Source organism: Lithobates pipiens, unplaced genomic scaffold, assembly GCF_037356315.1.
Source record: "Lithobates pipiens isolate NorthernLeopardFrog02 unplaced genomic scaffold, aLitPip1_a1.2 Scaffold_18, whole genome shotgun sequence".
Lineage (NCBI taxonomy): Eukaryota > Metazoa > Chordata > Amphibia > Anura > Ranidae > Lithobates > Lithobates pipiens.
In genome coordinates this window covers 342,357,891-342,382,015 of record NW_027507758.1, presented here as the reverse complement: position 1 = coordinate 342,382,015, position 24,125 = coordinate 342,357,891, and the positions used below count along the sequence as shown (strand labels likewise).

The following is a 24,125-nucleotide window of genomic DNA, read 5'->3' as shown; positions in this document are numbered from 1 at the left end:
GGTCTGAATACTTTAGGAATGCACTGCATGTATATCCATTATATATAGTTGTGCAAAATGATATTGTAGAAGACATGAAGAACAAGCACTTACATTCTTAAAGGAGAGGCTATGGTTACAAAAACATTGGTGTCTGCAAAAGCAAGCAAAGTTGGTTACATATGGGTCAAAGCATGTAACAAAATGAATAAATAGACATACACTACACCAACCACTATGACAACATTTTTAATGGTAAAAAAATGAATAAGTAAATGTACTAAACCACAATAAAAATATGACAACATTGGCACACATAGAACACCACAAATAGTCCAGACCACCCTCCTACCAACCATAGGCTTCTACATTAACCATTGCACTATTATCCTATCATGGATTATGCCCAGAAAGGACTGTTGAAGCCCCAATCACTCTCTAAGACTGGATGCTTATCTTTTCCAAAAGTGTCCTATGCTGCATTCATACAGTCACTGTACTGTCAATCTTATATTGTTAGCAGACATTTAGAATACACTGCAGTCTTTGGTATTTATCCACTTCAATACAGGGAACTTTTACCCCTTTCCTTCCCAGGCCAGTTTTCAGCTTTCCTCGCTGTCACACTCTGAATGACAATTGTGCAGTAATGCAACACTGTACCTAAACAAAATTTTTATTATTTTGTTCACAAAACTAGAACTTTCTTTTGGTGGTATTTAATCACCACTGGGTTTTTCAGGTTTTGCTAAATAAATGAAAAAAGGCAGAAAAGTTGGAAAACAAAATTAGTTTTTCTTTGTTTCTGTTATAAAAGTTTTCAAATAAATAATTGTTCTTCATAAATTTCAGCCAAAATGTATTCTGCTACATTTCTTAGGTGAAAATAAACCAAATCCGCATATATTATTTAGTTTGTGTGAAAGTTATACAGTCCACAAACTATGGTATATATCTGTAAAATTGATCAATCCTGTTGTACTGACGGCCTATCTAATTTCTTGAGGCCCAAAAATGTCAGGACAGTACAGACATCCTCCAAATAACCCATTTTTGGAATGTAGACAGTACAAGGTATTTTGTAAGAGGCATGGCGAGTCTTTTTTTTTGTAAATTTTTTTTTATAGTAGTTTTAATTGTAGATGACAAAACAGAGCCTCTTGGACATACCTAGGCTTGGAGACACAAAAGAAACAAAAACTAAAACAATAAAAGCAAGACTAAAACTTCCTAAAACAACCAAGAGCTGTACGCTCAATCCATCTATACAAATTGAGGTACAGGAGTTTTTCACGGCAATCTTCAGTGGCAGACTTAGTAATGAGATGCCCTCTCTCCCAGAACCCAGTCACCCAGTATCGTCCACCCTGTGTGGCAGAAACACAAAGTTCTGCAACCTAAGGGGGTACAAATCGTAAAGTCTGAAACTCATTATTCGTCCAGAGAATCTGCATTTGTACCTGAAGACTCCATCCAGATATTCCACATTTTATGGAAGTTCTTACCACACACCCTAGACAGATAAGTGGCCTTGTACAATGGTAGGGCTATGGCGAGTTTTTTGAAGTTGTAATTTTTTGTCATAATTTTTTGGAAAAGGAAGAAATTTAAAAAATAATAATAATTTTTACCTACTGTCACCAGAGCAGTACAGCATCATCCTATAACTGGTGTGGTGGGGATCAGGAACACTGAATGGTGACAGTAAGACCCCTTTCACACTGGGTCATTTTGCAGGCGCTATTGCGCTAAAAAATAGTGCCTGCCAACTGACCTGTAACAGTCGCTGCTGTGTCTCTAGTGTGAAAGCCTCAAGGGCTTTCACAATGGAGCAGTACGCTAGCAGGACGGTAAAAAAAGTCCTGCTAGCAGCATCTTTGGAGCGGTGAAGGAGCGGTGTATACACCGCTCCTCTACCGCTCCTGCCCATTGAAATCAATGGGGCACTGCGGCTATACCACTGGCAAAGCGCATCTCGGCCGCTAGCGGGGGTAAAACCGCCCACCGTTAGCGGCAGAATAGCGTTGAAAATCTGACTCACCTCCCGCTCCAGTGTGAAAGGGGCCTTACACACTTAGAGTAATGTAACATAGTAACATTTTACTACTCCGGGAATGTGATCAGCAGTTTTTTTACACATTTCATTGCTATAAGCAAGCATCTTACTGAATGAAATTGATTCATTCAGTTTGTTTTGTTGTGATTAGCACTGATTGGCTACAGCTGATCACATGGCACAGATGAGCTGTGATTGTCTCAGTCTATACTATGTGATCACTCTGAAAACTCACAGCTAGCAACACAATTGTACGCAATGGATGGCTTGAAAGGAAGCCATCCATTGTTTACAACTGTCATGTGACCTGCTGTGAATGGTTACAGCGGTCACATGGTACCGGCAGTGGGCCGGTACTGTGATCATTCATGGGCTGTGTCTGGTGGATTATGGTGACTGATCATGCCGTAGTGTGGCCCTGTGGGTGTGCATGAGGTGCGATCCGGGAGGATGTTACATGACATCCACCTGTATCGGTGAGAATCCCGCCTAGCTATCATTTTGCTATAGGCTGGCCAGGAAGTTAAAATCCCAGAGATCTAATAAGACTATACTATAGCCATATAGAAGCACAAAAGGATACAAAAACAAAAAAAAATTCTGGATTGTAAAGCCAGGGGTATTTTTTTTGGGGGATTTACCAGAGACAGCTTTAAAAAATTGGTAAAAGTTCTGTACAGTTGGCATTCTTATAGTAAATTTACACTTAACTTGCTCTTGTTGGCCAATTCCAGGAGTCTGGATGAAATTCATCAAATGAGACGATCACGTTCTCCAACAAGACACCATGATGCCTCCCGCAGTCCAGTTACTCACAGGTCCAGGGACTCGGACAGTCAGTATTTATCTGATCAAGATAGGTATGTCTGCACAGCAGCTCTAAGATATGTAGGCCTGTATTAATGGAGAGGATTTGCCTTTTCCAACACTCTTTCTCATAATGCAATTTACCCTGTTCTACATGAAATTAGTGTGAGTCACCACATAATTTTATATATTATTAATTCACAATGAATGTAATGTGTGTTTTAGCTGTTCGAAACATATCTTAAATATTGATCCAATGGCTCACCCTGCCCTACTGAAAAGTCAATTAAATGTACACATCCAGCAAGGCTTAAGATTATATTGTCACTTGCTCATTCAGGCCATTTACCCCTCTGTAAGGTATACTTATTAATCAGCACTACCCAACCACCTCCCCACTGTAGGAGTGCACCTTTATGTTTGCTTCAGTGTTGGATGGTGTCATAACTTACTCTGGTGAATGATGTCACTGCCCCCTCTCCCCCACAATCCACAGTGTTCAGATCTGGCAATTGGCCGCTCACCAACACAGTCAAATGGGTAAAGTCACATGTTCCCCAATGCCCAGAGATTGATATAAGTATACCTTGCTGGGGTAGTGGGCTATCAGCAGGCACTGCCACTTTGCTCTGAATGGGCAGGCGACATTGGGGTTTACCTTTCCAAAAGGTAAATAGACTGTTCACTTTGTAGGAGAAATCGCACTATGCAAGGAAATTTTCAGCAGAGCTTAGTGAAAGAGGTGAAGCTCTGCTGACTTCCATCATCCAATCAAGTTCAAGCAAAAATGCTTTTCCTTTCCTTGCACATGATTGGGTATTTTTTTACAAATTAAAATTGCACCACATTCACTAAGCTCTGGGGAAGATTCCCTTGCAAAATGAACAGTCTGTTTGCCTTTAGTAGATCAACCCCTATAGTCTTTTTAAACTATGCAAAGTTGCCTGTGATGGTTGTAGCATGAACTGTTTTTTTTCATTTGGTTGTAGTATGAACTGTTTTTTTTTTTCCATTTGCTAGCTAATTAAAAATTCTGTTTTTGACAGTGAGCTTCTTATGCTGCCCAGAGCAAAACGTGGCCGAAGTGCTGAGTGTCTACATACTATCAGGTATTGTGAACTTGCAGTTTATTATGAATTTATAGCTGAATATATTTTCTTATGGTAATATGCAGTGTTCTACAATACAGTTCAGTGTTTGAGCTCATATACAAATCATTCAATGAAAGGAATCAGCCAAGAGAAATATATTGACCTTCCCTTTCCCCTCCCCACTCAAGGTACATCTTTCAGGTCTATTTAAATGATCCTTTGGCTTCATTATTTTTGAAGTGGCTGACCTTTACTACATGTTTAGTAGGTGAAGTGGGGCATGTTTGTTTACTCCATGTTATTAAAACCCAGAAGTCAGCGGGGCCGTCTTGGAAGGAGGTAGGAGGTGTCAGAGATATTTTTCCTCATTACAGCCCTATTTCAATAAGTTCTGTTACAAGATTGCATCAAATAAGCTCAATTATGCTTAGTCTTTATAGTCTAAAAGTACCTGCTTCTATCAAACAGGAATTTAGTTTAGTGTCTTACTATTTTGTTGCAAGATAACAATACACCACCACCAATTAGCTTAAATCATCTGGTGTATGGCAAGATATCCTTCCCTAACCAAAATAAATTTTGTATGTATACAATTTTTCCATCAACTTTGATAACATCTTACAAATTATTGATGTTTCAAGCATTGGTTCCTTATATCATTTGCTTTAAAGGGAATATATATTGGTTTATTAAAAATGTAATTTATTTTAATGTTATTTAGTATGACCAGGACTAAAAAAAACAAATGTAAACATATTTAAAATTTCTTTTTAGTCAAGTAAATATTAAATTTGCAGGTAATACTATGTAGTTTTAGTCCTGCCAGCAGGTGGAGCTTCAGACCCCATTTAATGTATTTTTCACTTTCTCTTTACCATGTGCTTCAAAAACGTGTTTCGTAATCGTACATCAGGGGACACAGAGCAGCATAGTAATAACTATGTGGGTTATAAGCCACCTTTAGGTGAATAGACACTGATATAACCAAAAGGGAAACAGGAAATGCCCCTCCCTATATAACCCCTCCCATACCGGGAGTATCTCAGTTTTTTCACTAGTGTCTAAGGTGTTGGTTACGAGTGAAGATGTGCTCTGAGGAGCTCCACTGGAGGGATCCTTGCTGGATTTAAATAGCATTCAGAGACCGGATCCATCCAAAGTGAAACTGAGGCCAAAGTGGATGGTACCCGGGCCTCGTATAGGAAGAATGAGGTTTTGCCTGTAACGCCTCTCCTTGCAGGGCTGGACCCTGGTACTCAGGGCTTTGGTCATGCTCACATTACCTAAAGATTTTCCTGGCGGGATGCTATACAAGTCCAATGGAGTGGAACCCCGATAAAAAGGGACCCGGTCCTTGAAGGTTTGCTAATGCAGCCTACCGTGATGGGTGAAGTCTGGATCTGTCTGTCACAGCAGTATCCTGCAGTGAGGATAAGGTAAGGGAAGAAGCCTAGGAACTATAAAAAGTCCATCTATGGCTTTTCTTCCTTGAGTAAAATGTTGGCATGCCTTAAGTCTCCACTAGAGGGAATAAAATGCACATATCTTGGTACGTTGCCTCTCAGTTCAGCTCTGTGTCCCAGTTAACAGCATGTGTGTGGTCTCGGCCGCTAGCATATATCAGGGGGATCCTCATAAGGGAAAAGATTTGCTAAATACAGCATTTCCCCCCTGGGAGAACTAAGGGGCTGGGAGGTACAACAGTAGTTTGTACTCCCCCTCTACCCCCCCCCCCCCCCAGGGGGTGCGGAGGCTGCCCTAAATTTTCATCTTCTCCTGAAATACCAGAGGTGGCAAGCCAGGGTGAGTCATTGGAACCAGTTGGTAGGCAAGCTGCTTCTCACATCTCAGCCCCTGTATACATGACTGAAGATGCCTGAAGATTAGCGGCTTTAATCGCATCCTGCATCCAAAAGGATAGGAAGCATTATAGATCCCCCTCCCCACCTTAGACCTTTTACCAGGGGAACAGTGGGTAGAGGATGAGGTGTTTCCCTCAGGAGATCAGGAGGAAAGACAAACCGTTTACTACTCTGCAGAGGAAACAACGGTGGATGAACACCATTTTTCACAATCTGAGAAATTGCTGCTACAGTCTCTTTAGGAAATCAACAGAGTCAGCTGAAAGTTCAGTTTCTTCTTTGGGTTCCTTAAAACATTCACAGCCTTTGCATGTGTTTCCTGTTCATGCATTACTAGAACAGCTTATTTATGCTGAATGGGATCTCCTGGATAAGCATTTTCTCCCTCCAAAGAGATTCACAGTACTCTATCGCACATGGAGGAGAAATTCACCAAAAGACGTAATGTACCAGCAGTTGACGCTGCTATTTCCAGTGTGAATAAAAGTCTAACTTGTCCAGTAGACAATGCATAAATGCTTAAGGATCCAACAGATAAAAGGTTGAAATTCTTGTTAAAATCCTCCTTTTCTTTGGCAGGTGCGGTTACTAAGCCTGCAGTAGTAGCAATAGGCATCTGTCAATCACTAAAGAACCAGTTTAGACAGGCCCTTAAGGAGCTTCCTGTACAGCAAGCCCGGGATTTGTCCGAAATGCCAAGAGCATTATGTTTTGCCATAGACGCCATTAAAGATCATATTCACCAGGCGTCCCACCTTGTGCTAGTACACATGCGTAGGATCCTGTGGTTAAAAAATTGGTCGGCCGAAGCACCATGCAAAAGGCTCCTGACTGGATCTCCTTTTCATGGGGATTGGCTATTTGGGGATGATTTGGACAAATACATCCAAAAGATTTCAAGTTGGAAAAGGACTCTCTTGCCAGTTAAGTGAAGGAATAAACACCCTTCGTTTAAGCAGACTCTTTCTCCTGCACCAGGGGCATCTACCTCTAGGCAGTGGCGATGGCCTCCACCCTCAGACTCTAGAGGAAAACCTCAGGGTCAAGCCCAAGCACAAAAGGGGGTGGGGGGAAGACTTCTCAGAAGTCTGGCAAGAGGAAATTCAGGACAGATGGGTCATCTCCACGGTAACTCTAGGGTACAAACTAGAATTTTGGGAATTTCCACCGTCTCGTTTTCTGAAGTCAAATGTTCCCAAAGATCCACGGAAAAGGCAATCTCTGTTTCGGGCGCAGACCGATTACTGGCTCAGGGGGTGATCATACAAATCCCCACAGAAGAGCAAGTTTTGAGGTTTTTTCAAACCTCTTTACGGTCCCAAAACCGAATGGAGATGTCAGACCCATTATGGATCTCAGAAATTTGATTCACTTCCTAAATATCCGCTCCTTTCGAATGGAGTCAATTCGGTCAGTTGTTTCCACCCTATGGGGAGGAGAGGTTCTAGCATCCATAGATATTAAGGATGCATATCTACATGTGCCGATATTTCCCGCTCACCAGAAGTTTCAGTTCGTGGCCTTGCTTTTTGGGTTAGCCACTGTTTGCAAAAGTTTTAGCCCCAGTACTAGCAAGACTAAGGGGCCAGGGTATAGCAGTAATAGCATACTTAGACGACCTGCTCCTGGTAGATCAGTCAATAGCAAGGCAAATCAAGGTGTGTCCAGAACAGTCAGTTATCTGAGACACCTGGGTTGGATTCTCAATCTAGAGAAATCATCCTTACAGCCGGTAAGAAGGCTGCAGTATTTGGGCCTGGTCATAGACGCAACCCAGGAAAGGGTGTTCTTGCCTCAGGGCAAAGGTCAACGCACTAAAAGAGTTGGTCCAGACGATCAAGGCAAAGAAGGGTCCTTCCATTTGCCTTTGCATGAGATTACTAGGGAAGATAGTAGCTTCTTTTGAGATTTGGGCAGTACGTCTGGCTCTAATAGCCTGGACGTCTAGGTTGCTGAATGCTCCTGTCAGGATACAATCAGATATAGGCCGCTGCTGTGGCATCGTCGATCACCAAGGAGGCACTAGAAGCCACGCTGCCCAAAGGGGAGTGGACCATATTCTGTCTTGGGCAGAGAAACATGTTCCTTGCCTATCTGCAGTTTACAGTCCAGAAGTGGAAAATTGGCAGGCAGATTTTCTGAGCTGTCAACAGTTGTTGCCCAGAGAATGGTCTCTACATCCTGAAGTCTTTTTGGCCATATGCCAAAGATGGGGTACGCCGGAGATAGATCTTTTGGCGTCCAGGTTCAACAAGAAGTTGGAAAACTTTGTGGCGAGAACAAGGGATCCACTTGCACCCAGAGTAGATTATTAGTGATCCCAGGGCAGTCAGTGCTTCATGGGCAGTGCATCACCAAGCCTCTGTAGCTCAGGTTTGCAAGGCCGCTACTTGGTCATCAGTACATACATTCACGAGATTCTATCAAATAGATGTAAGATGGCAGGAGGACACTGCCTTCAGGCAGTGTGCTGCAGGCAGCAGTATAGGTCCTCACGCCTGGCGGTGGCTATTTTCTTTGTGTCTCCCTCCCCTCAGGTAGCATTGCTTTGGGACATCCCATATAGTTATTACTGTGGTGCGCTGTGTCCCGTGATGTACGATAAAGAAAATAGGATTTTTATAATAGCTTACCTGTAAAATCCTTTTCTTGGAGTACATCACACAGGTCCCTCCCCTCTTATTGGGATATGTGTATATATTTCTTTGCTACAAAAATTGAGATACTCCCGCTATGGGAGGGGTTATATAGGGAGGGGCATCTCCTGTTTCCTTTTTGGTTATACCAGTGTCCATTCATCTAAAGGTGGCCTATAACCCACATAGTTATTACTATGATGCTCTATGTCCCATGATGTACTCCAAGAAAAGGATTTTACAGGTAAGCTGTTATAAAAATCCTATTTTTTACACAGATCAATTTCTGAAGTTAAAATTTACACACGCGCGAATGAGTCAAAACAGTGACCCCTCCTCCTCTCACAGGGCACTATGTGGAGAGTCAACCACACAAAGCCAGCCAAACAATCTTCTGATCTGCTCTCTCATTACATATCACATGGTGCTGCAAGAATTATTTCTCATGTATCAAATATTTATTTTAAAACTAGGATTGTATGCATTTAGTAAAATCATATACATAATTAGTTCAAACTGCGTTAAGTAAAATTAACTCAAATCCATTATAATGTAGAAGTAAGAGCAGGAGTAGATTACCACAAAGCAACCGCTCAGTTTCAAACTTTTTCAACCAGTAATTTTTTCAGTGCAATTTCCATTCTGTATTGTAGCTTGGGGAAAATTGATTCATGATTGAGACAATGATAAATACCGTAAGTAATTGTCTTAGAATTAGACTTTCAGATCATCCTTACTTCTTGCTTGTCAGAATTAAAAACAATGACTATTATGGGACTGTTTAGTATTTTGGTTTCAGAAGATACAGTAGCTATAGTAAGACAGTGGGTGAAGTCAAGGTTTGTTATTCTAAAAGGTTTAAATCTGGAGAAGATAAGGATGATGGTGCTGCTTGTACAACTCTGAATTTGACTTTGAAACGAAAACCCTGAAACAGAATTGTTCCACTAGTAAGTTTATGTTTAAATAAATAATTAATTATGAGAACCAGAAGAGGTTTTGTAAAACCTGATGCTACAGTTTTTAACATGGAACATCTTTGAATAGCAACTTAGAAACTCTAGGATCTTGAGGCAATTATTTTGAGAAGAAGTAATAAAGCTATTTTTTTTGTGTAACCTGCAGTATAGCAATAAATTTAAAAAAAAGTGCCCCAACAATGAGACATTTCCTTATTTCCTATGCAATGCAAGCCAAATCTTGAAATAAAGTTGCACTTCATTTTCAGCTAAGTACAGTTTGAAATGAATATTTTACCTTCCAATTAAAATACTGTAAATAATTGTAATTGTATTTTTTAACAGTCAGGCTCAATGTTTTATTGTCTGTTACATAGTTACATAGTGGGTGAGGTCGAAAAAAGACACAAGTCCATCAAGTCCAACCTATGTGTGTGTTTATATGTCAGTATTACATTGCATATCCCTGTATGTTCAGGTGCTTATCTAATAGTTTCTTGAAACTATCGATGCCCCCTGCTGACACCACAGCCTGTGGAATTCCACATACTACTCTTACAGTAAAGAACCCTCTACGAGTTTAAGGTTAAACCTCTTTTCTTCTAATTTTAATGAGTGGCCATGAGTTTTGTTAAACTCCCTTCCACAAAAAAGTTTTGTCCCTATTGTGGGGTCACCAGTATGGTATTTGTATATTGAAATCATATCCCATCTCAAGCGTCTCTTCTCCAGAGAGAATAAGTTCAGAACTCGCAACCTTTCCTCATAACTAATATCCTCCAGACCCTTTATTAGCTTTGTTGCCCTTCTTTGTACTCACTCCATTTCCAGTACATCCTTCCTGAGGACTGGTGTCCAGAACTGGACAGCATACTCTGGGTGCGGCCAGATCAGAGTCTTGTAGAGTGGGAGAATTATCATTTTATCTCCGGAATTAATCCCATTTTTAATGCATTCTAATATTTTGTTTGCTTTGTTAGCAGCAGCTTGGCATTGCATGCCATTGGTGAGCCTATCATCTACTAGGACCCCCAGGTCCTTTTCTATCCTAGATTCCCCCAGAGGTTCTCCTCCCAGTGTATAGATTGCATTCATATTTTTGCCACCCAAATGCATTATTTTACAATTTTCTACATTAAACCTCATGTGCCATGTAGTTGCCCAGCCCATTAATTTGTTCAGATATTTTTGCACGGTTTCCACATCTTGCAGAGAAGTTATTGCCCTGCTTTGCTTAGTATCATCCGCAAATACAGAGATTGAATGGTTTACCCCATCCTCCAGGTCATTTATGAACAAATTAAACAGGATTGGTCCCTGCACAGAACCCTGCCCATTCCGAGTAGTCCCCATTTATCACCACCCTCTGAACTCACCCTTGTAGCCAGTTTTAAATCCATGTAGTCACCCTATGTTCCATGCCAACGGACCTTATTTTGTACCGTAAACATTTATGGGGAACTATGTTAAATGCTTTTGCAAAATCCAGATACACCATGTCTATGGGCCTTCCTTTATCTAGATGGCAACTCACCTCCTCATAGAAGGTTAAAAGACTGGCGGACCTTATTTTGTACCGTAAATGTTTATTGGGAACTGTGTCAAATGCTTTTTCAAAATCCAGATACACCACGTCTACGGGCCTTCCTTTATCTAGATGACATCTCACCTCCTCATAGAAGGTTAATAGACTGGTTTGGCAAGAACAATTCTTCATGAATCCATGCTGATTACTGCTAATGATACCATTCTCTTTACTAAAATCTTGTATATAGAACCTTATCATCCCCTCCAAGAGTTTACATACTACTGATGTTAGGCTAACTGGTCTGTAATTCCCAGGGATGTATTTTGGGCCCTTTTTAAATATTGGTGCTACATTGGCTTTTCTCCAATCTGCTGGTACCATTCCAGTCAGTAAACTGTCAGTAAAAGTTCCCTAAGTACCCTTGGGTGCAAGCCATCTGGTCCCAGTGATTTATTAAAGTTATGTTTCCCAAGTCTAATTCTGATTCTGTCCTCTGTTAGCCATGAGGGTGCTTCCTGTGATGTGTCACAAGGATGAACACTGCATAAGCAGTTTTGGTTACTGAAGCACCCCGATTCCCTCATGAAGACTGAGGAGAAGAATAAATTCAAGACCTAGCTATCTTCCCAATCCTTTGTAACCAGACGTCCTTCCTCATTCTTTATGGGGCCAATATGGTCTGTCCTTCCTTTTTTACTGTTTATATACTTGGGATTTTTTTGGTCTCCTCCGCTATGTGTCTTTTGTGTTCTATCTTAGCCGTCCAAATTACACCCTTACATTTTTTGATCCCTCAACCTTGTATTTTTTGAAGGCCTTCTCTTTTGCTTTTATATGCATTTTTACATTGGTGTTAAGCCACCCAGGACTTTGGTTTGCTCTTTTAAATTTATTACCCAATGGGATGCACTGGCTAATGCCCTTATTTAATATGCTCTTAAAGCGAACCCATCTCTCCTCCATGTTCTTTGTTCCTAAGATTTTATCCCAATTTATATGCTCTAGCAAGGTTCATAGTTTAGGGAAGTTGGCTCTTTTGAAATTAAGTGTCTTTGTATTTCCCTTATGTTTCCTATTTGTGTGATTTATACCGAAGCCAATTGACCTGTGATCGCTGTTTTCTAAATTTCCCCGTATTTCCACATCCATGATCAGGTCTGTATTGTTGGTAATCGGTAGATCCAGTAACGCTTTATTTCTAGTTGGTGCGTCTACCATCTGACCCATCAAATTGTCCTGCAAGACGTTTGGGAACTGTGAGCCTTGGATGAATGCGTGGTTCCCTCGGCCCAGTCTATGTCTGGATAATTAAAATCCCCCATTATGATAACACTTCCCATCCTTGCTGCTAATCCAAATTGTGATATGAGATCTGTCTCCCCTTCCTCCCTCAGGTTAGGGGGCCTATAGCATAATCCCAGTATTATTTTCCCCTTAGTTTCATCCCTTCGGAGCTCTACCCATAAGGATTCCACCTCCTCCCTAGCTCCATTAGTGATGTCAAGTGATGTTCCTCAATTACCACAGAGAGGCCAGTTTCCCAGTTCTCTTCCCATCTTCACCGTTCAAATTATAGTACCCATAAATTGTGACTAACATTGGTGTGCAGCTTATTAGACGTTTTCAAACATAACCTGTTAGTTGTCTTTGAAGTTAAGATTTCGGAAACACTGGCATAATTAACCTTTTACACTATTAAAATTCAGCAATTAAAACAAAGCATGTTACTATTTTTGCAACAATAGAAAACAAGAGATTGTTCATTAAAATAATACTAAACACAGACTATTTAATTTACATTGTTCCTTTTTTTGTATATGGATGATGGCACTGTAATTATTTTAACAATAAAAAAAAAACTTGGTACCTTTTTTTTCCTAATCTATATACAGCTGTCCCAGCTCTTGCCAGCCTCTCTGCAGGGAAACATGCAGGAGGAGCTTCTAGTCCTCTGTTGCTGGTCACATGTTCAAAATAAATAAAACAGCCTTAGGTGTACAGAGTAAAAATAAATAATATCAAAAAACAGTTTTTAATCATCATACAAATCTATATTTGTATTCAATTCTTTATTATTTTTGGCAATAACATGGTGTGGGCGAATTTCTGCCAGTCACAGGCTGTGTCACGCCCTCCAGCCTGTATCTTAGAATAAGAGGGAGGAGAAACCTCCATCAATCAAGATGTAATATCGCACCCCCATTGTGTTTATCTTGTTAGTGGGCATAAAGGAAGAGGGATGGAGTTGTTGGCTGTCATTTACCACTGTGTATATGCCCACATGTGTAACGCTATAGCCACATGGGCTGCCCAGATGTGATGGGGAGGACATGCTCAGCATAGAAACCCAGTGAAAACTGAGTATGTGTATTAGCTGCCAACACTGCTCTGCAAAATCCCAGACTGCATTGGGGACATGAAATATGAAAAGGAAGTTTTGGACTTGGTGTGAGGCAAATGGCAATTGAACAAGGTAATACATACATGGTGACAATCAGTTTATTAACATAAAGGGGGTATAGAATCACACTCAGTATGAAATATATTAAATGCCACTACATATATGTGAATGTTGAGTAAAGTACAGTCCATGAACATATAAAATTGGAGAGTCTGTAAAAAATATATCTAGATACCGATAAGTTCTGATAAGAACTGCAGCATCAAAGAAAAGGGGGATGGAAAATATCCTACTCGTTTCCTTACACTCCATACATTGGCAACTGGAATGTGCTTCTATTTTGTTTTTAAAATTTGTGTATTATGAACTATTTGGATTATGTATTTGTACTCATATTTTATGTGTTCATGGATTGTACTTTACTCACCATTCACATATATGTAGTGGCTTTTAATGTATTCCATACTGAGTGCACTTCTATACCCTCTTTATGTTAATAAACTCATTAAGTCACCATGTATGTATTACCTTGTTCAATTGCCATTTGCCTCACACAAGGTCCCAACTTCCTTTTCATATTTCATTAATCCAGGGGTGGCGGCACATATTACCATATGTATGCCTCATTTACAGTCTCAATCCCCCCCCCCCCCTTTTTATTTATTGGGGACATGAACAGAAGAAAGAGACAGAAAACAGTAGCATAAACCAGTTTTTTTTGCGGACTACAGAAAACAAATCCCATAGTGACTAGTGAGTGAGTATGAATAGCATATAATATAGCATTTATTGATAGTTTTTTATGATATGTGTTTAGTGACACTTTAACCTTCCTATAGTTAAAAGGCCGATTGGGGGAGCTTTTACTCTGAATGGATGTTTTAAATGCCCTTCTGGTTACAGCATGTGTGCATGCTAGTTGTACACACAATGCCTGCGATCAGGCTATCATTGGACAGAGCGAAACTCACTCAAAATGAAAAGAACCACTCAAAGGCTTTGTACCTTGCTATCACTGTGAACCACTACCAGCGATCACAAGGTAAACACCGCCAGGTACAGAAGATGGTGGGGACTTGTGGGAGGCTTTGTTGTTGCTGCATGAGAGATGAGGGTATGCAGACACACACTTCACATACATAAACACAACATAACTAGAACTTGAGGGCAGATCTGGTACACAGAAGGTCATAATGTAACATGGAGTTGAAGGTGTACCATGAAGAGGGAGGTGAGACTAAGTAAGTGGTAGGCTAGGGATTTAGGAAAGGGAATGCAGTAGCTAAGGCTGGAATTACAATCTGTTAATATAGAAAAACAGTAAGGCATTCTGCTAAAGTGACTTTTTATTAACCACCTCATGACTAACATTATCTTTTTTATCTATCATTTAAAAATGTCCTTGTTGAAATGTTCATGTGCCAGCCCCCTCCAGCTTGTACACGTGTGAATAAAACACCCCACCCCCTATAGAAAATAAGGGAAACAGGATTTTATGCAATTTGTTACCAATGGATAATGAATACCACAAAAACAAAAGCTGTGTTTAAGTATTATATAAAATGAATTTAGCTAGTGCATGGCAGAGTAATTGTCAGTCAAACTTTACAGCCTTGAAACTGAAAAATAGCCTGGAAAGGAAGGGGATGCATCATGCTGATATTGGGGAGGCTAAAAACCTTTTATCTGTTGTCTCTTTACTCTTTGTATATAAGAATCCATACCAGACCCAAAAGGCCTTGTATGAATTGTGGGGGGGGGGGGGGGGGCTGCACATCATTTTGTTTTTCATTTTTTAAATGTCAGGTTTAACAAGAAGTCCTTTTGTGTGTTTGGCAGGGGGAAATTGTGGAGGAGTGGGTCTGTAACACAGTAACTCCGGGTTACAAACCTAAATTTCAGAGCCTTCCCCCACTGTGCTTTATGCTATCCAATGTTTATTTTAATCCACAAAAAAGGACAGTTCTTTTCCTAGTATAAAATCAATTGCCTGCTACCAGGAATTAATCATTCCGCTCCAGGAGAACAAAAGTTTTCACAGCTGATACGTGAAACTCTCCATGTACGTTCCAGATGGAATCAATGAAGTTAGTGTTTGCCTCCCTCCAACAGGGAGATTTTCTGACATCTCTGGATATCAAAGATGTTTATCTGCATATCCCAATTTTCCCACCTCACCAAAAGTTCCTGAGATTGTCAGTGGAGAACCATGACTTTCAGTCTGTGGTCCTACTGTTTAAGCCTGTCCAGTGCTCTCACAGAATTTACTAAGGTGCTAGCCTGGTCTTGGGACTCCTACATACTCAGGGTATTCCATCGTAGGTTAACTGGATGTTTTTTTCCTGAGGAAGCAGTCTGCTCCATTTCTGGAATCCAATGTGACTTGCACAGTGTAGTCTGGAGAGATTTGGATGGGTCCTGAATTTTCAGAAGTTGGCCTTAACTCCAACCCAGGGGTTGAAATATCTAGGCATGACACGTGACGTGGCCCAATTGAGGGTGGTGCTTTCCCGGACAATCCCCTTAATTCAACTTTGCATGTGGATTCTGGCAGTTCCCTTTAATCAATTGCACTGCAGGACCCTCAAGCTGATAGCCTTGTTGACATGGAGGATGCAGTTGTTGAGCTCTCAGATTCAATTACACCCCAGAATGAGACTGTCTTTGGACTAGAGGATATCTTTATGAATGCTGGAGATGGGAAAACAGTCTCTCCATCTTTCTTCTTCCTATTGGGTCCTAACGATGGATGCCATCCTAATGGTTTGGGGTGGAGTTGCAGACAGTCACTCAGTCAAGGGGACTTGGTCACTTTAGGAGAGGTCATTATCCATCAATATCCTGTAATTGAGGATGACCAGCTATAATGGTTGGTGCAGATGGAGGGCTGTAACTGTATATAGCTGGTTACTAAGCAGAGGGGCTGGGAAACTGGCTGCCGTATCCTCAACAACTGATGAAAAAACAGGGAGACCTAAGTGTAGTATTAAAATGATGACTTTAATAGGATAAGATTAAAAACACAAGATGATAGAAGATGTGTGTCCTAGGGAGTGATACTAACTGTGAGGGGTTGGGTTTGCTATAACATGACATAGATAGTGTTTCCTAGGGAGTGATTCTAACTGTGGGGGGGTGGGCTCACTATAACATGACAGAGATCACTGCTCCCAATGACAGGGAGCAGTAGATCCCTGTTATGTTGCTAGGCAGAACAGTGAAATGCCTTGTTTACATAGGCATCTCCCCATTCTGCTGCTCCATGTCAAGATCGTGGGCCCCCAGAGGACATAGAGTCCTTGCCGGTGTGCGCACCCACTAAATCATGCCTTAAAGGGGATGTACAGGTATGCCCATTTGCCCAGCCATTCTATTGTGCCGACGTACATCGTCATGCCCTGGTCGGCAAGGAGTTAAACAAATGCAGTACTAATAAAAATACTGCGACTATGTGCATATGCCCAAACAAGAAACCAAGACAAAGGATATTTGTTCTTTACACAGCAGGTCCTGCTTTTGACTTTAAACTAGCATCATAGACTTTTTTAAGCATTAGAGGCGGTGGTGTGTGCCTCTTGCTGGTACTTGCTGACAGTTTTTCTATCACTAGCACAGCAGATGAGTGTTTTGAGGACCATTGATAAAATATTATCATAATTGTATATACCCCTAAACGTTTAACGAGGGGGATCATCAACATCTAAAACAAACTCAGCATATGGTTGGGGTTGAGGGAAGACCAATAGCAACTGATGTTTGCAGGCACAAAGCTCCTGAAAGTGACACTCTAAAATATTTGGCCTTTAATTTACAAAGTGGTTGTAAACCTCATTCATGAAATCTAACCTATGCACATACATATGTAGTGTTTACTTATCTCTCTCCAAAGCTCTAAGTGGCGTGTCTTTCTGTTGCTTCATTCCTCTGTTCTCCGACACACGAGATAAAAGCAGCTGGAAATTTGTGTCTGGGAGGGAACTTAGGGACAGATAAGCAGAGAGCTTGCCTATTCACAGCACAGCTCTGCAAGTTTCTTTGTTCCTCTGCCTAAATGGAGTGAGGGTGTGTGCCTTTCCTCCAATCAGTTGTCACACAGTGTATGCTCAGGCTCCACACCCACTGCTGAATGAGGAAACAAGATTTGTAATGTAATGCGCACTTTCTAAAGAGTGTAGAAAGCTGAAGACGGCAGATACACAAGTAAAACTTATATATGAGGATTTGTTTTAACTCTGTGTATCACCTGAGACTGTTCACTTCACTGGGTATATGTAAGGGTTTACACCCACTTTAACTTGAACCTTGTCTAAACAAGTTAATAATATTGATGTGTAATAGATAGTATTCACATAACAAGTCATTTTTCATAACAAGTCAAGCATATTTGTAAAGAACTGAATGTGACATTTACCAAACATTCACTGATGGTGAATCAATCAGTATAATTTAAAACAGGAGGAGACACCTGCAGTGAGTGTCACATTCGCTGTTTTATAAATATACCCCATAGTCTAAAACAATGAAAGGCAATATTATTTATATATGTCTTTGCAAATTACTTTTCTGAAGTACTATTGCATTCTTTCTTTGTGTTCTCTTGTGTTTTGTAATACACAAGAAATACTGTTAGGCACAGTAAAACTTTGCCACCCAAGATGCCTTTACTAGAGTTTGGTTCTAATTGGAGATTGTACAGGTAAGAAATGTGTTGTGAAGTAAAAAGTTATGTGATCTATGTTTAGTATGTTTATAAATGCAAAACTAACCTCAACATGTCACATTTGTTTAATCTTATGGAAGGAAACATTGTGTTAACAGTGTTGCTTTCATTGTCTATCTATTGTTGTTTTTGATGCTCTATATTGTATGTATTGTATGAAATACTGGGTTTGTTATCTTGTGTAATTGGACAGGGCTCTTGAACTGTTACTATACTCAAATTGAAAAAAAAAAAGATAATATTACTAAAAAGCAAGATCTTGATTTTCAGAAAGAACATATCATATATAGTTGGAAGAAAATGGGCAAATCTTAATAAACATTTTCATGATGGGTTCGTGTAATGGGTTGAAGAGCCCTGTTCTGTGAAATCTTGATGTCTAAGAAAGAACAGCTCATGCTGTATGTGCTTAAATACACAACTTAATTTCAGTCTAACAGTTAGTGGTCTCTCTATTTGTAGTCTGAATACCATCACATGCTGTGATATAGAAGATTTATTGCAGCATACAGTATATAATGTTTCAAAAAGTTTGCTTACATTATTCTGTGTAGTCAGTGGTAGACAGCATTTGTTACCCTAAAAAAAAATGGATCCTGTTCTTTTAAAGAATGAATAACTGCACAGTGCTTGTGCTGTGTAATTTGGCCCCCTGTAACACCTGAAATACCTGGCTGATCCTGCCAGATTCTGCCCTCCCCTTTGTGAACTGACCACGGTTTATCATGGCTGCTGAGCCCTGACACTGTGGTCAGTTTATGTGATTGGTCACCCGCTGTGTGTCTCTCTCCTATCCTCCTCTGTCCTCTCTCCCCTCCCCTCCCTGTCTGCCAGCTCTGTGTTCGTGCCCATACCCGCCCCTTCTGCTGCTAAAATTACAGTTCGCAATTCACACCATCCTCTCTGTTTATTAATGAAATCTGCCCGTGTCTGTGCCTTATTAAAAAAATGCAGCTATATACCTGATTTCAGAGCACCGCTCAGCGCTCACATGACCTGCGGGCTCTCTCCTCCTCTCCTCCTCCCCTCCTGACTAACATCAGCTGGGGAATCTGAAATCAGGTATATAGCTTTTTTTTAATAAGGCAGACACGGGGGCAGATTACATTAATAAACAGAGAGGATAGTGTGAATTGAGAACTGTGGGTTGGCAACCTATTTAAACAATATACACCATACTAATGCATACATAGCTACATTGCCATTAAGCTGCCATTTCGTGTGAATAGATTTATTTGCAAACAAAACCTCTTAATCCACATACTTAACATTGGGTTTTTCTTTTTGGGACAAATGCATGGAGTCTGAAATTCATAACATTTTTATATCGCCAATTTCAGTTTTTTTTTTTCAGCTTAAATAATATATATTTTGCCATCTTCATCATCTTCAATATATGCCATTTTATTTTGTCCTGTATTTATTTTGAGGTGCAGTGTTACCGACTGTGTCTGCTATGAGATATTGTAACCATTCTTTTTGCCATTGTTAGTATGTATGAGTTTACAGTGATGCTCGGTAATATAGTGTAGATCATATTTATTGTGCTAGCTATATACCTACAAAAATCGATCATATGATATGCATTGTATCATATTTAACAGCAGAAGAATAAGTAGTATAAACTTTTTTAAAAATTTTTTGTTAAATATTTACATGCACAAATTACGGTTCCAATTTCAGCCTTTATCAGTTTTTAGAGGGTGAAACTGTACTGTGCAACCATGTTATTAAATGCACAATAACACATTTTCTGACGTTTTTATAATCTCTTCTTTATCAAGTACATTTTAATATTAAAGTGATCTCATATATCATATACTCTATATTACCAAAAGTGTTGGCACACCTGCCTTTACACGCACATGGACTTTAATGGCATCCCAGTCTTAGTCCGTAGGGTTCAATATTGAGTTGGCCAACCCTTTTGCAGCTATAACAGCTTCAACTCTTCTGGGAAGGCTGTCCACAAGGTTTAGGAGTGTGTCTATTCGAAAGTATGACCATTCTTCCAGAAGCGCATTTGTGAGGTCAGGCACTGATGGGGGATGAGAAGGCCTGGCTCGCATTCTCCTCTCTAATTCACTCCAAAGGTCTTCTATTGGGTTGAGGTCAGGGCAGACAAATCAGGTTCCTCTACCTCAAACTCGCTCATCCGTGTCTTTATGGACCTTGCTTTGTGCACTGGTCCAAATCATTTGTTGGAGGGGGATTTTGGCATGGTCTCGTTCTTCAGGGGTTGGGCTTGGCCCCTTAGTTTCAGTGAAGGGAACTCTTAAGGCGTCAGCATACCAACAAATGTTTGAGAATTTCATGGTCCCAACTTTGTGGGAACAGTTTGGGAATAGCCCCTTTCCTGTTCCCACATAACAGTCCTGACCTCTACAACATAGAACACCGCTGGATTGAATTAGAGTGGAGACTGCGAGCCAGGCCTTCTTGTCCAACATCAGTGCCTGACCTCACAAACGCCCTTCTGGAAGAATGGTCAAATATTCACATAGACACACATCTGAACCTTGTGGACAGCCTTCCCAGAAGAGTTAAAGCTGTTATAACGGCAAAGGTGGGCCAACTCAACATTGAACCCTACGAACGAAGACTGGGATGCCATTAAAGTTCATGTGCGTGCAAAGGGAAACATCCCAATACTTTTGGTAATATAGTGTATCTGTATACCCATATGCCTCTGTGTGCTTCTATTTTTTCTAATAGATGAGGAAAGATAGTGAGTAGAATAGACCAGAGTAGAGAACAGATGTTTTCAATGCTTAAACATTTTGTTTTACAAGGGTCTTGATTGCAACACATTAGACTCTCTCCGCATCTGCTGGGCCCCATTTTTAGAATGCACTACATTTACAACAGAGCCGTGTTGGTCTCCAATGGCCATGTACTTTTGGAAGTGTGCTCTTTATGGACTTAAATAAACTAGGGAGGGCAAACCTTTGTTTTTCCAGTGTCGAAGTAAAACTGGCACAAAGAATCTGCATTCAGAAGATTTATACTTCTAAAATGTTTCTTTCAGATTATGATTCAGCTTTTACAAAAACAAAAGCATTTTAATCCTAACATTTCAAGCTTTAAGAATATATACTTTGCCAATACATTTTGGTATAAGTTTAGCATTTGCAGTCACATTGAGAGGCCAGGTGGATTGCAGCGTGTGCTTGAGGTTTATTACCTTCATAACTTCATTAGTGTGTTTGTATTCAGCTGGGTGCATTCATACTCCTGCAAACATAAACTGTCATGATGATTTTACATCTTATGCTAAGAAAACATTACCTTTTATGATTTTTTATCTAACATTGTATTCCTTTGTTTTCTTTTCTATTCCTCTTTCTCTTCTACCGCTGGATGCAATGCACTGGCACTAGTGAACTACAGCCCTCCCTTGACAGGGCTCGAAGTGCTAGTACCAACTGTTTGAGGCCAGATACTAGTTTGCATTCACCAGAACGAGAAAGGTATAAACCAGACTTACTCATTTTTATCATGTGTCGTAGTGGTTTTTTTTCTTCCTTTTTTTAAATCATATCATTCAGAACTTTATGTTGTATTCATTTCAGCTTTGTCATGCTGTGTGTTGTGTTGTCCTCAAAAGCTTCCTTGTAGCATTTCAAAACTCAAATGCATCAGGAAAAGAAACAACAGGTTCATAGCAGTGAACATCAATATGAAATAGAGAATTTTATATGTAACGGGATTTCAAAGACAAGCTGAGCGTTTTTTGAGTTAAAGTGGTATTAAACCCAAACTCGGTTCACCAATCTGTGCATCCGGTTTCATTTTTTTTTCTTTAGGCTTTTTTAGCCTTTGTTCTTATCAAGTGATCTGGCCAGTAACGCACTTACTGTCTTAGGTTATTCCCACTTTGGATCCGTGGTGGCTGGTGGTATATCTTTTTGGGGAGGGGCAAACAATGCACCCACAGCCACCCCCTTCCGATCAGTCGTCCACCAGCCCCGCAATGCTTCCTCCGGGCAATGGGTGGCGGCTTCCCCTGCTTCTCCTTCTCTTCGGCATCACAATGACTTCCGCCTTGCGTATCTTCCCTCCTCTTAGGTGGCCAATAGGATCCCTTCTCCTCTCGCCCAATCGGGTGATGGGTCTTAGGCCCTTCTTCCCTATTGACTGGGAGGAGAATCAGGAAGAGAATAGCGAATATTCATTTCCTATTGTCACACAACTGGATGGGCTAGAGGGACAGTGCCGACCCTTTTTGAAGCCTATTAGAGCCTCTGGCTCTAATCGCATGCTTTAAAAAAAAAACTATTTTAACCCATGCATCCGGCCCCCTGCATGTAGATTAGGGGGTCGGATGCATGTATTTGGGGGCAGCGCCCCTGCGCCCTGCATTACAGGCTGCCACGCTCTGGATAGAATGGTCAACAGATGCACCTTTGGACAGCAGTGTTGTCAATTTGAGGAGAGTATAGTGTTACTTACACTAGCAATGATGAACTTGACACACAATATCCATGCTAACACTGTGTAAGCAGTTACAGCAACCGTTTTTTGGGAATAAAGTAATTATATAAGTTAATAAATGTTAACCATTAAAAATTCCTCATCAGTGTTAAAAGGTTTCGGTCAACCCTCGCTGTTTTTGCTGGACAGTGTGATGTGTAAGGCTGCCCAAACATTATACAATTTTCTTGCACAATTTTCCTTTAGATTGACCAAAACCATATAATATGAGGTCAAACCTAAACACTTTCATGCACTTTGTAGGCAATCAGGCAGGTACTTGCACTACATAGTTGAATCTAGGAAAGGAAATTGATTAAGGAAATGTTATAATGTATAACAGACTTATTGGCTGGATCACCAGGTGAAAATAAAAGGAAAAAGCCTAAAAAAAAAATATTCAGCCCCCCACATCTAAGAAGTGGTAAGCTACAATATAATAAATACATCTGTATTTTTGTGTTTTACACCTTTTTAATGTTTTCAACAAATACAATCCACAATCCGTTTATCAAGCTTGTTGGGGTTAGACTGAATGGAACAATATTTAATATATTATATTTAAGTGTTGGGAGCATTTTGAATATATCTTACACTATATTAAATATGCTCTGACTGATCCTGAATATGGAGTTGGTGTTGGATATTGTCCAACGTACCAGGAAATATATTGCCATCAACATCTGTGTTATGTTTTTTTAATTGGAAAAGTCGGAAATCGGTTCACTATGCATACTTTTTTGCAAAAAATGGTGCTCTGTGATCATGTCAGGGACATAGCTTTCCATTAGAATAGCTTTGGTGATATGTTATAATCTGACTGCATAATATACTGTACTTTATGTTCACAAACAACTATGTAGTACAGGGGTCTTTCTGTTTGGCTATAAATGAAAATGATTATTTATGTAGGTGATTACACTAATGCTGGATAATTGCTATTAAATGTAAACATAAAGAATATTTTGTATAGCGTATGCAATCAGATTGTAACACTTGTACCCAGCTTTCCCCACTCTTTACTCAAATTTACAGCAAATTCAATGGAAAGCTTTCCAGGTTATCCAGTCAAGGCAATGACGGAAAACTTTTGACCTCAAAGGCATACACAACCGAGGCATGCTAAAAGTGTCATATAAAGTATGCCGCAGGTATTAGTAGCCATGCTGAAAGGTGTTTGATACCCCAAAGAAACTGGTTTTGAACAGGTGAGGTGTTAATGTTGAGCAGAGTTGTATAACCTCAGCTGCTGACACTGACTGCAGACCCCACACTGATTGGGGTCTGAATAGAGGAGTATCACAAATCAGGGTCACCAGCCCAAGATATATTATTTGTACTGACTGGGGGGAAAAATTTCCCCCCGACCCCCAGCTCAGTCCTTCCCTGATCCCCTTAGATTCTGCAACTCAGATATTCAAGCACAACTGTAATTGTATGTTCGCAAAAAGAGAGAATGGGTGTTGGGACTTTAAATATGCCCCCGTGTGCAAATTACATATAAACAGCTACTAATAACATACAATATGTCCAAAATAATTTTGTCTTTATTTTACACAATATAAAAAGCATATAATGTAATGTAATTGTATGTTGTTATATACATAGGACAA

The 24,125-nt window shown here is 40.2% G+C and overlaps 1 protein-coding gene across 3 annotated transcripts in view; it reads left to right on the top strand.

Moving 5' to 3' along the window:
- Positions 1–24,125, top strand: part of RIMS1 (regulating synaptic membrane exocytosis 1) — a 460,575-nt gene that overhangs the window by 185,678 nt on the left and 250,772 nt on the right. For 2 of the 3 annotated variants that reach the window (XM_077487395.1, XM_077487390.1), the window contains 4 exons: positions 2,770–2,895; positions 3,889–3,951; positions 17,938–18,015; positions 21,420–21,509. In XM_077487395.1, the coding sequence (XP_077343521.1) occupies positions 2,770–2,895; positions 3,889–3,951; positions 17,938–18,015; positions 21,420–21,509 (357 nt within the window). Of the gene's footprint in view, positions 1–2,769; positions 2,896–3,888; positions 3,952–17,937; positions 18,016–21,419; positions 21,510–24,125 lie in introns of those variants that run through there. The other variant, XM_077487391.1, reaches the window with a different exon arrangement.